We start from the raw sequence: 17,065 nt of genomic DNA on the forward strand, positions 1-17,065 counted from the left end.
CCTGGAGCCTCTTAAAGTCTGGCGTCCTCCTCGATCGGCGATAACATCCTGCCTTCGACACCATATAATTCGCGAGATGCCTCCTCTCGGTAGCGCCGGCAAAGGCAAAGGCAAGACTCGTGATACGCGACGTTCACGAAGTCGCAACACGACTCCCAGCTCCGTTCTCAGCGCGGGAACGGTCTCCGCCGGTCCCACGACGACACCCCTTCTGGAATTGGAAACCAGCAAACTCCTCGTCTCTCCGAAACCCAACTATACCGAGATCATAGATTATCTTGACACCCATGGCACCAAATTGGAGCCCAAGTCTCTGCATGATATTATTGACCAGTTGAAGCATCTGAGCGAGTCGGCGGAGAAACGTGCCGAGTCATGCGAGAAGGCCATCCGGTTGATTCATGAACAGAAGAAAGAGTTGGAGTCGGACCAACAGCATCGCGAACAAGAGGCCGAACAGGCGCGCCGGGCGAAGGCTCGAAAGGACGAGGCGCAATCGCAAAAGAATCTCAAGGCGAAGAAGCGGAAGGAGAGACCTGAAACTTTCGACAGCGTTGAAATCAAGAGAGAAGGTATGTCTATCAACACAAGAAGTAGGCTGCGTATTCGCTGTTCTCGCTATTTGGACTTGTTATCACTGCAACCTCACCGGAGTGTCATACCATGTGTATCCTCTGATCTTCACATGACCTGTATTGATCGCATCACCGTCCAGTGACTGACCATTATCCACAGATGAGCCTACTAAGGTCAAAGTCAGCCGCGCAACGGGTACACCGGGACCAGTCGATAGTCCATCGCCATCAAAGAAGACCAAACTCAGCCCTGGCACGTCGTCTTTGTCAGAAGTCGCCGACTCTCCAGAGGCTGCGGCTGCCAGCGCTCACGCCTCGCCCACGAAATCGGACGTTTCCATGTCGGATACCGAGGACAACCGAATCATCCACGGTCCACCACCAGTACCTCAACAAGGTTTCTTCCCGGACCCAATGGCGCCTGATCCAGTGATCTACCACATACGGGAGGTGACTCCAGACATGCCGGACGAAGAGAAGAAGGAAATTTACGGGGTCACGTCATTTCCCACCAAAGATCTCAGCGATGAAATTGCAGGAACACCACCGGATAAAGACTTCAGCAATGCGAAACCTACCAATCAAGTCGCTGCGAGCACTTTCCTGACCTATGTCGAGCCTTATGTGCGACCACTCACTGAAGAGGACATGGCGTGGTTACGAGAGAGGGTGAGTGCAGCATCACCCTACATGATTCTACTGCAACATAGCTAATGTCCGTTTAGGGCGACCGAGTCACGCCTTTCCTGGCAATTCCCCGTGGCAAACGTTCCTATCAAGAGATCTGGGCCGAAGAAGACGGAATGGTTCTGGTGGACAATAACAATGAAAAGCTGCCGCTCAACCAGCCCCGAGGCAATTTTGATTCGATCAACGATGACAACGTCTCGACCGATCAAGTCTCGACGGGGCCATTGGCGAGCCGGCTTTTATCTCTCCTCAGATTCGAGCATCGGTCACCCCCGAGTGAGACTACCAACGGGATGAATGATCTGAACTTCATGGCTACGGACAGTAACGACACCATGGACCTTGATGGCTTGACTAATGGCCAAGACAACTCGGAGAAGCCTCTTGCCCCGGCTGCGGCGGTCGCGGAGCAAGCAGGTCCCAAGGTGTCGAGTTCTCAACGTCTTGATTACGTGCAGAGCGAAGAACGGATCAAAGGCGAGCTTCGTCACCTCGGCTTGCTTGGCCAGGACGAGACTCCGGATTACGACGCTCACCACGACGACGACATCAGCGAAAGACTGCGGCTGCTGCAGGCCGAATTACGGCGCGTACTCATTGTGAATGGTGCTCGGAAGTCTCGCCTCCTCGACCTTGCCAAGGAGCGGCTGGCTTACCAAGAGTACAGCACCATTCACGAGGATCTGGACAGTCAAGTGCAACAGGCGTACCTGAAACGAACCAGGACGATGGGCAAGACCAAGAAGGGAGGCCCGGGAGCCAACAAACCACGTCCCGGCGGTCACGGTGCTGGTGGACCAGGCATGGCCGTGAGCGTCAACCGGGCGAGAGATATAGGAGACAATGCTCGCATGTTGATGGATCGCAGAAAACGCTGGGAGAGCTGCATCGGGCCGGTCTTCAAGGATATGAAGCATGGCATTCCGGACAAGAACACGACCATCTGGGACCCCAAAGCCATGGAGGGCTACGAGAAGGCCGAGATGGAGGCACTCGAGGAAGAAGCCGAGGCGGGCGAGTAAGCGGGCTCGCATCCAGCAGAGGCTCGTCGAGTCGCTGTTGTCGTGGCCAGGCACATTCAACATGCCAGGGAAAAGGCATATATGAGATACTAGTACCCGACATTGCAGTTCATCACGTTGCCTGTCCCATCGAAGAATGGGTGGTATTGGGTCACTCCCAATCTGGTAGCCGAAGCATTACATCCTGAAGACAACCTCGCAGGTTGAGGGTTCAATTAGACCTCAGCAGCAATGACATATCTCCAGACATCAACGAGAAATGGGATGCAAGGCATATGGGAGCATGTCTTGTAGCCAGTCAGGTCGTAATCACAGGGATATTGTCGCATAACATGACATGGTGCACGTATCGTATCTAGATATCTGCATAGATATCTCTGTATGTCCCCTCTCATCCCGTCGAACGTCCGTCCTTTTTGCCGTCATGGGGGTTCTCCCTAGGCGTCGCTTGGGAGTCTTTTCCTCCTGGTCTCGACTCAGCGGGACTTCTCCTGCGGCTAAAGGGTTGACATCGTTAGGATCCTAGGGTCCCTTATCCCCCGTCAACGTCCCCGGGAGTCTCAGAAGACTCCTCCTTATCCCTAGCCCCTTCGTCTAAGCTCAGCCTTCGGCCCCAGGCGGTCCATCGTGTCTAGCGCTACACCGGCCTCATGCCGGCAAGGAGACTCCCTAGCTGCCGGCAGCCAGGGACCTGGGGCTATCTGAGGTATCCAGTAGGCATGTGGGCGTTGAAAATGACTCCGGACTCGAGGGTGCTCGATGCTCGACTCCCATATCTGGAGCCAAATGATCCCAGTCTGGCGACGGCACGAAGGGTCAGTGACATCTGCCTCAACACTGCAGACCACTGATTGGAACCCTTGACAGCATTCTTACGGCCTGATCTGCCCGTGGGCTGTCATCACCATGGTCCAGAGTCCGTTGCTGCTCGGGATCCTCTGCCTCGCGGTGTTCTATGTCGTCGGACTATCTCTCTATCGCATCTATCTCTCACCCGTCGCACACGTACCGGGCCCGTGGCTGGCGAAGGCGACGTATTGGTATGAATTCTACTACGATGTCGTCCAACAAGGGCAGTATACGTTCAAGATCAAGCAGCTCCATGAGCAATACGGCCCCATTGTACGCATCAATCCCGAGGAAGTGCATGTTGCCGATGCAGACTTCTACGATGTCATCTACGCCGGGTCATCCCAGAGACGAGACAAATGGGCGTGGTTTTGCCAGCAGTTTGGCATTCCAGACTCGGCCTTCGCCACTGTCAAGCACGAACATCACCGGCTGCGTCGCCAGGCCCTCAATCCTTTCTTCTCTAAAGCCAAGGTTCGCAGCTTGCAGCCTCTCATCGAGGAGGTCGCGCACACGCTGCTGGCGCGATTCGAAGACTTTCGACAGCAGGGTCAACCCTTGACTGTGTCTCTCGCGTTCGCCGCACTCACCAACGGTATGTTTACAGTCTGCATGCCCCGAGAGAGGCGGGCAACCATTCTGATGGCCCTATGACAGACATTGCAGAGCAGTATGCTCTGGGGCGCAACGACAATCGAGTCTCGGCGAAGGATTTCGATCCCAGTTTCCACGACGCCTCTGTGGCGGGCGCCAGAATGGGCCACCTGACGAAGCAGTTTCCCATCATCTTCACCATTATGCAAGCCCTCCCCGACTCGGTGGCGGTGATGATGGATCCAAACATGGCCTCCTACGTCAAGCTGCAAAGGGTATGCAGTCTTTACTCGCTACATGCCGCCGCCGAGCGTGTGCTGACAACTATGGCTAGGACATCAAAAGCCAGATTGAGCTGATCCAGAACAATCGGGATGGAGAGATGTACAAGGGGACTCCGCATCATACCATCTTCCACGAAATCCTCAACAGTGACCTGCCTGCGCCGGAGAAGTCTTCCAGTCGGCTCTGGCAAGATGGACAGGTCACCATCATTGCAGGCACCCTGACCACTGCTTCGGCCTTGTCGTACACTCTGTTCTGCCTTCTCACCCAGCCAGAGATCCTCCGACGACTGAAGCTGGAATTGAAAGATGCCATCCGGGATCCAGCACATCTCCCGCCATTGGCTGTCATTGAACAACTCCCATACCTTTCAGCCTGCATCAAGGAAGGTCTGCGCCTCAGCAACGGAGTCAGTTGTCGGTTGCAACGCATCGATCCCGACAACCCGATCGTCTTCACGGATCGACTGAGGGCCAAGGGCAAACAATATCTGCTCCCACCTGGGACACCATTGTCCATGACGGGAATGCTCATCCATGTCGACCCTGCCTATTTCCCGGACCCGTTTGTCTTCAATCCTGATCGATGGCTCAACAACCCCGGCCTGGATAAGTATTTGGTTCCTTTCTCTCGCGGAACTAGGCAATGTATCGGCATGAACTTGGCTTACGCAGAGATCTATGTCACCTTGGCCCTGGTCCTCCGCAGCTACGGCAGTCCAGAGGTCAGCTTGGACGATGACAAGGGCTATCTGGAGCTGTATGACACGGAATGGCACCGAGACCTTGAGATTGTCGGTGATGGAGTCACTCCATTGAACCGGCCGGAGAGCAAGGGAGTGAGGATCCTGGTCAGGTGATGATCGCGACGAGACCTCATGCGAAGGAGGATATTTTGGATCGCATACTAGTATCTGCAGCACTTGAAAAAGACCAGTATCAGTTCAGTACATCTTGCACTGTAACGTTGCTTGCTGCGCTGGCAACGGTTGCTCGTCGTGACCAATCAAGGCTGTCCTGCTATACCGGTGACATTGACAGACCTGTGTAGCTGACATGTAGCCTTGACAGCTGAGGTACCCTGTAGAGTAGACTCCAGCAATCAACGAACGAAGGTCTCCGAAATGGGATAATGGGATATCACACATCACACAGGTTGGCTGCACGAAGAGAAAGGAATCGGGTCAACCCAGCTGTACTAGCCATAGACTTGTTGGTGAATCCCATTGATGGACCGGACGCATATCATGCCCTGCCTCAGGGACCCTACTGCTTCTGCTCCACAGAGTAGAGATGGTTTAACCAGCAACGGCGTGGAGTGGAGTGGAGGGTCCCTCTAAGGTCAGGTCCGGCCCGGCGGATCATGTTGGGGACCCCAATCAAGTTCAGCCCACATCTTCCACTCCAACATCGACCTCCACTCCCTCCTTCGTCTCTCTCTCTCTCTCTCTCTCTCTCTCTCTCCATCGCCTGTTGACATCGCCCACGACAGCCATCCCTCACTTGCGCGATGTGGCCACGCGGATGTCATACGTAGTGGACTTGAAGTCCCCCTCCCATCGTCATCAGACCCTTTTCTTGCTCTGTCTTCCGGCCATGACAATTGTCGTCTTCTAGCAATTCGAGGCAAGCCAGAAATGGCGTCCCACAATGGACCTTCTTCTACCGCTCTCCCTTCGTCCAGTGCCGCTGGCGCTGAGTCGGCCGCTGCTCCAGAGACTGGCACCAGCAACAGTACTCTTCCGGCCCATGTCGATTTGGCCATTGGGGGGGAGGATGACCTAGACTCGGCGTATGGCGGGAGTGAAGGGAGTGAAGGGAGTGGCATGTCCGCCTCTCTCGCCTCTACGGTATCTGACTATGTCTACGAGGTCAGCCACACTAAGATAAAATACCATGGCGAATGCGAATGCGAATGCGATCACTATTTCGCAGCCCCCGCGTCCCGATCTATCACACTGCACCGGCTGACTGGTCTCAGAATGGAAGGAGGTACCATCGATACCGAGAAGGCGCCTACGCATTGCCCAACGACGAACAGGAACAAGAGCGGTTGGACATGTTGCATCACATCTTCCGACTGATCCTCAAAGGAGCCCTGTACAAATCACCCGTCTCGTCGGCACACCATGTCCTCGACATAGGCACGGGCACCGGTTTATGGGCCCTCGACTTTGCCGACGAGCATCCTTCTGCCGAGGTGCTGGGTACCGATCTGAGCCCCATCCAACCGACCTGGACGGCGCCCAACTGTCGATTCATGGTCGACGACGCAGAGAGCGAGTGGGCCTACCCGCCGTCACGGCCATTCGACTACATCCACCAGCGCAACATGGTCGGCAGCATCTCGGACTGGGAGGCGCTGTTCAGACAGGCTTACCGAAATCTCGCTCCTGGCGGCTGGTTCGAGGCCCAGGAATTCGATGTCTGGTTCCACAGCCAGGGCTCGCCCCTGCCAGAAGACAATCCCGTTGTCGAGTGGGCCAGGCTGCTGGACGAAGCGAGCCAGCAGTTTGGCAAGAGGTTAAACTGTGTTGCGGAGATGAAGGAGGCGTTTGAGAAGGTCGGCTTTGTGGACGTGGCTCACGACATCTTCAAGGTGCCGATCGGGAAGTGGCCCAAAGCGAAAGAGGCGAAGGAACTGGGCATGTATCTTCAAGCTCAGATGTTCGATTCCGTCGAGGCAGTGTCGATGGCCTATTTTACACGCGTCTTGGAGTGGAGTAAGGAGCAGACGCTGGTCTTCACGTCGCAGGTCCGCAAGGAATTCGCCGACGATCGTAAACAGCTTTATGTTTATTGTCATTTCTTGAGAGGGAGAAAACCGGAGCAGGACCAGCGACCGGAACAGAGACAGGAGCAGGAGCAGGCGACCGAAGGTTGATATCATCTGGTCAGGAAACGGAGACTGTGTGCCCTGTGTTAGACTTTTTCTCAGTGATATCTGAACCCCAAAAGTCACCAACGCCGAGTATCATCCATCAAGGCTTTCATGCTATGCAGCATATGGTTGACCGTCTTTTCTTTTTCAGGCTATATGCCTATTCCCAGTGGTTCAACTTCCAGACAGTAGTATTCTTCATTTCGACAGGACACGTGAACGGCAGTGGCTCTCAGTATGGTCAAACAGACATCAAGTCCAGGCTTGCGTTCTCGTAGAAAACCCAAGGACATCGTAGATTCGGCGAGACACTGCTGCAAAGTAAGTATATGTCTGTTTCTCGTAGTATAAGGCTCCAAACAGCAGTCCAACGACGGACCAACCACGCCTCCAATTCATGAGCCGTAGACTCTCCGTCCCATAGTCACAGTCACACGACCAGAGCCAGCTCCGAACCCAAGACCTTTTGCAAACCAAGGTAAACACCGGTGAGCCCTTCGCCAAGGCAGGCCTGCCAGACGGCCAGCCTCGCACTCCTCGATCCAGCCAATCACATCATATCACCCACCGCTTGACTTGCCTCGCACGCCATAACTACTCAACTATCCCAGCGGACTCACTAACTAACTAGTAAATTGGACTCTTTATGAATCAAATCCCCAGAATTCTGTGCAACACTGACCAGCCTTGGCCGCTGACTAACCACAAGTCGACACCACCACCGGGGTGGAGTGGTTAGTATAAGCCCTGCACAACTGGTGTCCATGCCTCAGCAGAGAGCGGTTGGACTCGAAAACGGGTGTTCGGAAGAACCCGGGCCACAGACCATGGAGGGTAACAGCTCTGTGCAGGCCCGGATTTCGCTCCCCTGGACCTCACCGAGGGTCGTCGATATATGATTCTGGATCTGATCAATCCAGAGTTCGACCCGGGCTTCAGGGCAAAGTTTTTTGAACTTGTTGGCCTTTGAGATTTGGAGAGATTTCGGACGATTGTGGGTGACTGTGGGACACGTGATGCGAAGATGGGTGAAGTGAAGATGAGATGAGATGTGGTTGAAGGGTGCCTGGGACAGATCGTCGAATCTTTGTTTTTGGTTTTTGGTTTCGGTTTCGATTTAGTTCTGCTGGTTGGAGAAGAAACATCCCAGAGGTAGAACTCAACTGAACTGTCTTGCCTTGGAAGGCATGTCATCTGGTCTGTCTCGAGTAAAGGAGGTAGGGGTGACTATGGCAAGATATATCAGTACTTCATAGCCTGGTGGGATTTCTGGCATGCTGCATGTCACCGCTGGGATCTTGGACTGGTAGGCGGTCGGTCGGTCGGTCGGTCTTGTCTCGATGGTGGTCTCGATGGTGAGCTTGATGGTGGGCTTGATGGTGGGCTTGATACCACACCACAGTCTTCGTCGCTTTCTGTTGCAACCTTGCCGGTGTAGACAGGAGAGATGAAATGCGTCGCCGCCTGCCCTTTCCCCGGCTTATTCACTTGCTTGTGTACCATTACGATGAAAGAATGCTCTTCGATCGAGCTGGCAGCCTCTCTCATCCGCGACATGATATCGGTTTCTGAAGGAGTTCCATGTCTCGAATGCGATGGCGCAGCCTCATTCAATTGTGTTCATGTTGGAATATCATTCATATCTCTCCTCTGGCGTCAATGGGTTGGGAGAAAGTCCGGGTGTTGGGTCTGCTATCAGCTGATCCGAAATGAACATCGATTGATACAATTCGTCCCATTCCTCACCCACAGAAAGCAGACATATCAAGACCCGGGAGGAATATTTGCTGGTGTCGAAAAGACATGGATCGGTTTCCACCATTGCGCATCGCCATATAACATATATCCATCTCTGGACTTACCTCTGACTTAGGAGTATTTGAGCCAGGAAGGCTATGCAACCGGTCAATGTATGGTCATCCGCGACGGACAGCTCCAGCACCCAGAGGGTTGCTCATGCATTGGCATACTAGAAGGCCCATCATGGGAGAGCTCCATCAGTCGCCAGCAGCCATTTGAGTGAGGCTGACGGACACTCGATAAGCATGCTTCAACCACTGCCGCTGCAATCTCTGGAGAGTAAGCAAATTTTCATGACATCGGGGATGATGGTACAGCCTCGGCTAGGCTGGCAAAATGATGGCACACCAATGAATGAATGACCCCGCTGGTGCGACCCCGACAAGCAGCCCTCCGTTTGCTCTACAAAGTCTGGGAGGTGGTGTACATGGTATTTGCGCTCAATTCCTCAGCACCTATCAAAAAGTTGTAGAGAAGATGCAGAGAGACGTATGTCCTTTTCCCTTTTCCTTCGTCGGCGATATTCAGCGTGTTTCCGATGTTGCACGGAGATGGCGCCGACGTTGGGCCTTTAGCTCGTTGCCAAGTTGACGGATCCGATCCACAAGGGCTCGAGAGGGTGAGAGGACACCTGAGAGAGAGGACCATCCGCCCACTGACATGTCCTTCTTATTTTGTCCTCTTCTGTCAAAGATCTTTGTCCCCAGATTTGTCTCAGAACGAAAATGACCTCATCGTGTGCGGAGGAATCGTGGAGAAGAGCAAGGGTCATCGTGTCAAGGTGACAGAGGAGATAGAAGGTATTGGAATAAATACGGACACCCCAATCGCCAATGTCGCTCTCACGGGTAGTCGATGCTATATACAGCATTGGCAATGCCTCCTACAACTACTACCAAGAGTCCTCCATCATGTTGTTGCCCCTTCTCTTGGGCAGCAGCCTCATGTCGGAGGCGTATAGCCGAACAGTACCACAGCAGGCTCTAGTGGTGGACCAGAGAAACCTCAACGCCTTGAACACAGTTCCACCACCTTCAGTGTCCAATCTGACCTCGGTAAGCAAGGGCTGAAGCACATCCCACTCACTCGATATTGGCCAAGGCTGGCCACGGTTGGTACGAAGCTAACTGGTGAATGTGTTATGTCGCGCGAAAGATCTTCTTCCCACCCGGTGTCACGGAAGATGAAGCTCTCGCCAGACCCTTCCACGTCTACGACGATGCCTTCTACGACATAATCGGACCTAATCCCACTCTCACGGTCATTGCCAGCGAGGGAGTCAATCCTCTCTTTCACGAAGCCGTTGTCTGGTTCGACCACCCTTACTATTCCGAGTCCGAGGGCTTCTGAAGCACCAAAGCTAATGCGCCATTCTCGCAGGTACCCTCCCACGGATGAGGTCTTCTTCGTGCAGAACGCTGGCGCAAAGGCAGCTGGAACAGGGCTCAATAAGTCCAACCAAATCCTGAAGATCTCACTAAGTCAGGCTGCTGCTGTCTCGACCGAGCGCAATGCCAGTGGACGGGTAGATGTTGTACCAATTACCGCCAATCCAGCGGTGATCAACTCAAACGGTTCGGACCACTCTTCTACCAGGATACGTATCTTGTGAACACAGATTGCTAAACATTACGGCGTTGTAGGTGCCACCAACTACAGGGGTCAGGTTGTCTTCGCAGGCGAAGGTCAAGGCAACAACACCCCTCCAGCTCTCTACGTGATGAATCCGGTTGAGCCGTACAATACGACGGGTGAGTATAGCTGAGGGGGTCCCATCCCCACGAGGATTGCGGGGTTGTTCCTCTACAGATCCTTAGACTGACGGTATATAAACGCTCAGTCCTGCTGAACAACTACTTCGGCCGTCAATTCAACTCGCTCAACGATGTGGCCATCAACCCCCGCAATGGTGATGTATACTTCACAGACACACTATACGGCTATCTACAACACTTCCGTCCGCCGCCAGCCTTCCCAAACCAAGTCTACCGACTGAACCCGTCGACTGGTGCGGTCACAGCGGTTGCCGATGGATTCGAACTCCCCAACGGTAGGAGTTCCCCTTGATCAGTGCAAGTCGAGTTCTATGTACTAAATCCATTCTTGCGGCGATAAGGCATCACGTTCTCTCCCGATGGCTCCTACGCCTACGTCGCCGATACCGGTGCACAATACGCCTTTTACGGCTACAATTTCACCGCGCCTGCTTCAATGTAAGTCCCACCACCTTCGTCGTGCTGAGTGTTCCACTGCAACAGCGACCATGAAGTGCGCATATGGGGGGCTGTTGGTTGACTTGTTGCGACCTCTAGCTATCGCTATACTGTCGAATCCGATGGCACATTCAGCAACCGCAAGCTCTTCTCTTATGTGTCTCCAGGTATCCCAGACGGCATCCATTGCGATACGAATGGCAATGTCTACTCTGGCGTGGGTGATGGCGTACACGTCTGGAACCCTTCAGGTATTTTGCTAGGAAAGATCTTTGTGGGAATGACTACGGCAAACTTCAACTTCGCGGGCAAGGGACGGATGGTCATTTGTGCAGAGACGGAACTATACTATGCCACGCTGGCGGCGGAAGGTAGTGTGGTCGCTAGTGAGATGCCACCAATGTAAGATGGAGATCTAGTATCACGTCCCAGAAACATTATCATGCTAGGTTGACCTAGACGGCAGCAGGGGCTTTAGCACACCGTATGCTCAACTTACCAAAGGTGTAGGTGTAGTTCGGTGGCCACCTCAAGGGGCAACATTATCACACAGCCTTGCACATGGTGTATGAATTAGCTAATCAATTCCACGTCATTTGAAATTCCTGCTACTGCGGAGCATTTCTCTCACAGCGCCACCAACGGCGATATATCGATTCATCATCCACCGACATGCTTGATCTTCATGCGCCCGCCGCTTCTCCTCGTCTGTCCTTGACAAAAATTGATGGCACAACAAGCGGTCGAGCATGACATAGAACAGGACACCAACGGGCCCTCGGGCTCAAGAGCTGCGCCTTCTGACCTGCAAGAAACCGCACTTCCTCCATCCTCCGACACTCAACCACCTGCACCTCTCGACGCCACGCTACCGCAATCAGAGACTTGCGTTATATGTCTCGATCACATCACCGACAAAGCGATCGCCCTGCCCTGTCGCCACGAACAATTCGACTTCCCCTGCCTAGGAACATGGCTACAACGGCAACAGGTATGCCCGCTGTGCAAGGGCGAAGTCACGGCCATCAAGTTCAATGTGGGTGGAAAGGAGCGCGGAGGAAGCAAGATATTCCACCTGCCGCCACCAGAGGTTCCTGTTTCTGCACGGTCGGCACCAGGCGCTGCAAGGCATCGCAGACCGAGATATAACAGGCCATATGCAAGAGGTGGTCGACATGCGTCGTCCGGACATACACCCGGCGAAGGATCTCGAGACACCGCTCTCAACTTCCGACGACAAGTCTACCGCAATAAATTATACTCGCTTCACGTCGGAAGCAACCGTATTTCCCGCTACCGCAATCTCACGCCCGAGTCGTTCGTCAAAGACGAGCATCTGACATCCCGGGCCAGAATGTGGATCAGGCGGGAGCTACAAGTCTTTGACTTTCTCAATTCAAGCTCGCCCGCCGCCAGTTCCACGTCTGCAGACCGCAGAGCGAGCAATGCGGATTTCTTGCTTGAATATATAGTTGCCATCCTGAAATCGATTGACTTAAAGGGAAGCACCGGGCAAGCGGAGGAATTGCTGAAGGACTTCTTGGGCAAAGACAATGCGAAATTGTTCTTGCACGAGCTGGAATCGTGGTTGAGGAGCCCATACGAGTATTTGAAGGATTGGGACCGCGCGGTTCAATACGCGATACCGGCGGAAGAGGTGGAAAGTGAGAACGGGACCAGCTCGATGCGCAATGGTGGCAGTCTTTGCCATCGTCCGGTCCAGTCTCAGCCCCAGTCTCAGCCCCAGTCTCGGCGCGACAGGGAAACTGTGCCTGGCTGGTTCTCCGATGGCTTTGTTCTTGGGGATGAAGCCGTTCGAACTCGACCGGGGTGAAGGATGTCAGGCACCTCACACAAATCAATGACCTGTTACGGTGTTTGGAACTTGTGCCGGCGTGGATCACCCATAGCGGCATCCTAAATCATACCAGCGCCACGCACAATTGTCCAGCGCTCGTCCAGCCAGGCGTCATCAACGCTGCGGACTGACAAACCGCCTCACCGACTCGTCTCACCCCTAAATGGCTTACGCCCGTCCGGGACCCATGGCTAGAACCACCATCGGTCGCAGTGATTCTTATTGAAGAGGCCTGCTCAGGTATCGTTTGCCACGGGTTGTCTGAGTTCCAAACTAGAGCTGGCAAGAGGTTACCAGCAGAGGAAGTCTGCGGCCGCTGATTCTACTTCCTCACCTGAACTTCTGTCTATGCCACCGAGTTCCACCGCTGCCAGGACCATCGACACGTTCATATAACGAATTAATGAAACACGAACTGAATTCGATATCTGGCCTCTTGTGCTGGCCACCATCAAGTTTATACTACTCGGACTAATCGATTCGGACTCTAAGCATCCTCTGTTCGTCAAATCTCGCTTCCTTCACATTGTTTATATATTTTCAAACCTGCACTAGACTACGTTTGCCCACATCCATTCATGCCTCTCCGGCGGGTTCCAATCGCAACAGCCAGCCCTTTCTTTGTATACTCTGGCGCTCACCAGCAACATACACCGCACGTGAGCGGATGCCTGTTTCCCTGGGAATTGCGCGTGTGTTGACAATCAGCATAGCAACAGCGCAGGTCGCGTCGCCTGCCCTTTGGCCACAACAAAAGAAATTCTCACTGTTTTGCGGTGGGACACACCGCACTCATTCTCGAAGACTGTTCTATTGTCTCAATCACAGATCCGAACCGTCTTCAGATTGGATTCCTTTCTTGGAAGGAAATTGATCCACTGCGCAGCAACGTGACAATCACAAAACTGCTGAGTTGTACATCATCCCCTGCAGGGCCTCACGCGGGAGGTGATATGACATGCGTTAGTCAGTCTCTTATCTGAGGTTCTTAACACGCAACGGGAAAAGCTTTCCTTTCTGCAAAAGCTGACCACGTCAAGTCCCAACAGGAGCAGCATGCTTAGCGTCGTCGAGCCTGAGCCTGAGCCTGAGAACGAGACGCTTGATGACTATTACGCGACCCTTCGTGTCTCAATCAACGACTCAACAGAGACCATCACAAACAGTTTCCTTTACCTCCAATCCGAATTCGAGCCGAGCCGATGTCTAAATTGGCCGGAGAGCACGGCTGTCTTGGAAAACGTGAGTGCCACTCAGTCACAACAGAACCCAGCTCGCTGACGGGACATCCACAGCTTGTGGAAGCACACAACACACTCAGTGACCCCAGATTGCGACGCGAGTATGACGCCAAATGGATGCGCCGTCGACACCGCTATCGAACTCCACAAACCTGGATGGCGCCGGTACATGCGACTTACTCTCAGAAGCGTCCACTCACGGCCAAGCAGCTTGCCATCAAGGCGGCGAGAAAGGAGCGCTTGGAAGCTCTGGCAACCCAGATCAACAGAAATGACCAACAGATTGTGCATGGCCGGATAAAGCTCGAGGAAATAATGGCAGGGGCCAAGATCCTACAAGCCCAGTTTGACAAGATTCATGACAACCTCCACAGTGTCCCTGTCCCCAAGGCTAGATGGCGGCGCATCTTCAAACCATCGCCGACCCCGAAGTCGAATGAGGAATTACAGGAACAGAAACTCGCCAACAAGCAGGAACTGATGCAGATCTATGGGGATTTGTCCAACATGAAAGCTGAGATGGACATGACGAGGACAATGCTAGATTCTGTCGGACGACGAGCGAAGACAGTCATTGAGGACTACACCACGGTTCTACAGGAAGAGATGAAAGAGCGGATGGATGATGGAAGTGACCCGACGCATCGGCCTGAGATGTTCTCGCTGGCAGTCTGGCTCGACAACCTCGGATCCGCGCAGAAAGCTCGGATAAAGGCACAGCAGGTTTCAGAGACTATTGGCGCTTATGGCGACAGACTGTAGGAGCAAGTATGCCCCTGCATTTAGTACGACAGCTGTCAGGGCTTTGTCGTCATAGAGCCAGTTCTATGACCTGTCCAGACACAAGCTTGAGACAAGTTGGACATGGGAATGTGGACAACCAGATTGAATCCAGGACACTTTCTTGCACCAGGACGACTGGATCTATGTATCAATACATAGCAACATCAATGCCATCGGGAGCATCTGCTTTTGCATTCCCTTCAAGTGTGAGGACAATGTTGACTTGGATAGCGAGTTCGTCATCATAACAGTGTGAAGGCTTCGACCGTCTCCCGGCACGTCCACCAAATCCCTATCCGATCTATTTGGCGTCGTGAATTGGACAGTCCAACTGCTCAGCGAACATCCATACCAACCCGGGATACTTCTAGAACAACCGGCCGACAAATATGGCATCCAGACCCGCCTCCAGGAGCTTCTCTGCCTGTGGTCCACTGGAAATACTACCGACCGCACTGACCAGCAACTTGTCGCCCACGGCGCTCTTGACCGCTTTCGAGAAACCAGCCTGATAACAAGGACCACCAACGATCTTCTGTGCATTATGCAGACTGCCGCTCGAAACATCCAGCAAGTCCAGGCTACAGTCCGCCAGCAGAGTGTCAGTCTGATGGTATCGTCCAGCGTCCATGATTCCTTGACGGATATCCCTCGTAGTCAAGCCATTCGGTAGCGCTGATCCGGAGAAACAGAGGATTTAGGAACCTGGGAGCCGAGCGTGGCGCGCAGAAGAGTGACGAGTGCTCCCACTAGTCGTATTCTGTGCTCGAAGGAGCCGCCATACAAGTCGTGGCGGCTGCTAGATAAGGATATCAACCTGTGTGCGAGGCTCTTACTTCAGTGTCACTAAATGAGCTTCCTTTTCGTTCCGCTCAATATCCAACAGACAACGTGCGACGTCCACCACGGTCTCTTCCAGACTTCGGAACTCGACTCCCAAGAGCGATTTCACCTTGGAATTATCAATGGAATATGCACCTGGGGGTAAGGAGCTGGTTCCCGGTTTACCCAGCGGCGTGCGGTGGTTGAGTTCGGGGAAGCGGGATCGGAGAATATCGCAGACTTCCTGGAAGCTGAATTGCCTGGCGGACACGGCGAAGCGTTGATTGCCTGCCTCGGGAACCATCATCGCTTGGAACTGGGCATAGGCAAGATCCTACATACCACATGTTGGTCAGTTAGGTCACAAGAAAAGTCGGAGTCGGATCTGGACTGCCCAGTACTCACTCGGACATCGACGTAAGTGTGTACAGGCATGTACGGCATAGGCGCATCCTCTGTGGAACTGAAGCAAAACCTCCACAGCCGAGCATTCGATTCATTCAGGTTTTCGATACTCGTGATGGAGTGCCGCAGCGGACCAAAAGTGGCCGGCGGACATATCGTCACCAAGTCATAATGCGGCTTTTCTTTGTCGACAAACGCCCAGGCTGTATAGGTAAATCGTCAATTAACATTGCAAAAGGAACCAGAGTGACTCAAATACCTTCTCGTTCCGCAAAAAGCTTACTTGCTCTGTACGCCTTTGACGGATCTCCGTGCACTGCCTCTTCCCAGGCTATCGGGTTCCAATCCTCTTCCGTATAAAGTTTTGGGGGGTCTGAGACCAGGTGGTCGTAATCAACCACGCTGGCGCAGCTACCGGTCCATACCACTCTTTTCACGCTCGGCGCATGGTCCTTTACGGCTTTGAGCAGATTCAACGTGCCCTTGATCGCTGGCTCGAGAAACTGCAGATTGTTCTCCACGTTCTGGTACGTGAAAGGGGAAGCGGTGTGATAGACGGTGTCAAACGACGGTGTCCCCTGCACCGCCGCATGGTATGCGTTCGGGGCGACGATATCGGGGACGACGGTGATGGCAATCTGCGATTGCTGCGCCGCGAAGTCCTTCAAGATCTGGTCGCCTTTGGCTCGTGTTCGCACCGCACAGCAGACGTTGAACCCGTGGTCCAGAAGCTGCGTTAGGATGTGCGATCCAATGAAGCCATTGGCGCCGGTGAGAAGGACGCGGCGGGCCATTTGGTGATGGTAGGGGATCTCTATGGACCAATTCCAATTGTTTAATGGGGCTCCCTCGTGGGCAGATGTCGTGTCGAGGGAAAAGGAAGGAGAGGGCGGCGGACGGGTGGCCATCGAGAAGTGAAGTTGAGGTTATATATAATATTGCGATGTGCTAGTGGTGGACTCGGAGGTGGTGCAGTGGTTGAAGCTTCCGGGAGGTAGTAAAGTAAGTACTCAGGACAGCCCCGAGTGGACCTCGGCGGGGCAGCAAC

At 53.6% G+C, this 17,065-nt stretch overlaps 7 protein-coding genes across 7 annotated transcripts; 6 read left to right on the plus strand and 1 right to left on the minus strand.

The window, feature by feature from the left end:
- Positions 1-76: 76 nt before the first annotated feature.
- A1O1_06033 (transcriptional adapter 3) lies at positions 77-2,287 on the plus strand (the record flags this gene model as incomplete). Its single annotated transcript, XM_007726915.1, has 3 exons — positions 77-572; positions 736-1,244; positions 1,301-2,287. The coding sequence occupies 3 exons, from the start codon at positions 77-79 to the stop codon at positions 2,285-2,287; spliced, it is 1,992 nt and encodes a 663-aa protein (XP_007725105.1).
- A 906-nt stretch (positions 2,288-3,193) lies between these two features.
- On the plus strand, positions 3,194-4,874 carry A1O1_06034 (uncharacterized protein; the record flags this gene model as incomplete). Its single annotated transcript, XM_007726916.1, has 3 exons — positions 3,194-3,731; positions 3,794-4,005; positions 4,065-4,874. The coding sequence occupies 3 exons, from the start codon at positions 3,194-3,196 to the stop codon at positions 4,872-4,874; spliced, it is 1,560 nt and encodes a 519-aa protein (XP_007725106.1).
- Positions 4,875-5,651: 777 nt separating this feature from the next.
- Positions 5,652-6,898, plus strand: A1O1_06035 (uncharacterized protein; the record flags this gene model as incomplete). Its single annotated transcript, XM_007726917.1, has 2 exons — positions 5,652-5,885; positions 5,996-6,898. The coding sequence occupies 2 exons, from the start codon at positions 5,652-5,654 to the stop codon at positions 6,896-6,898; spliced, it is 1,137 nt and encodes a 378-aa protein (XP_007725107.1).
- Positions 6,899-9,606: 2,708 nt separating this feature from the next.
- On the plus strand, positions 9,607-11,314 carry A1O1_06036 (gluconolactonase; the record flags this gene model as incomplete). Its single annotated transcript, XM_007726918.1, has 7 exons — positions 9,607-9,750; positions 9,851-10,005; positions 10,076-10,269; positions 10,339-10,446; positions 10,536-10,745; positions 10,812-10,908; positions 11,008-11,314. The coding sequence occupies 7 exons, from the start codon at positions 9,607-9,609 to the stop codon at positions 11,312-11,314; spliced, it is 1,215 nt and encodes a 404-aa protein (XP_007725108.1).
- Positions 11,315-11,635: 321 nt separating this feature from the next.
- Positions 11,636-12,742, plus strand: A1O1_06037 (uncharacterized protein; the record flags this gene model as incomplete). Its single annotated transcript, XM_007726919.1, has 1 exon — positions 11,636-12,742. The coding sequence occupies one exon, from the start codon at positions 11,636-11,638 to the stop codon at positions 12,740-12,742; it is 1,107 nt and encodes a 368-aa protein (XP_007725109.1).
- A 1,080-nt stretch (positions 12,743-13,822) lies between these two features.
- On the plus strand, positions 13,823-14,769 carry A1O1_06038 (uncharacterized protein; the record flags this gene model as incomplete). The annotated part of the gene is made up of 2 exons (XM_007726920.1): positions 13,823-14,008; positions 14,062-14,769. 2 exons carry the CDS (start codon positions 13,823-13,825, stop codon positions 14,767-14,769), a joined length of 894 nt encoding a protein of 297 aa, XP_007725110.1.
- A 388-nt stretch (positions 14,770-15,157) lies between these two features.
- A1O1_06039 (dihydroflavonol-4-reductase) lies at positions 15,158-16,811 on the minus strand (the record flags this gene model as incomplete). The annotated part of the gene is made up of 4 exons (XM_007726921.1): positions 15,158-15,371; positions 15,627-15,946; positions 16,018-16,220; positions 16,277-16,811. 4 exons carry the CDS (start codon positions 16,809-16,811, stop codon positions 15,158-15,160), a joined length of 1,272 nt encoding a protein of 423 aa, XP_007725111.1.
- Positions 16,812-17,065: the final 254 nt, after the last annotated feature.

The sequence above is a fragment of the Capronia coronata genome, assembly GCF_000585585.1.
Source record: "Capronia coronata CBS 617.96 chromosome Unknown acBCG-supercont1.5, whole genome shotgun sequence".
NCBI classification, from domain to species: Eukaryota; Fungi; Ascomycota; class Eurotiomycetes; order Chaetothyriales; family Herpotrichiellaceae; genus Capronia; species Capronia coronata.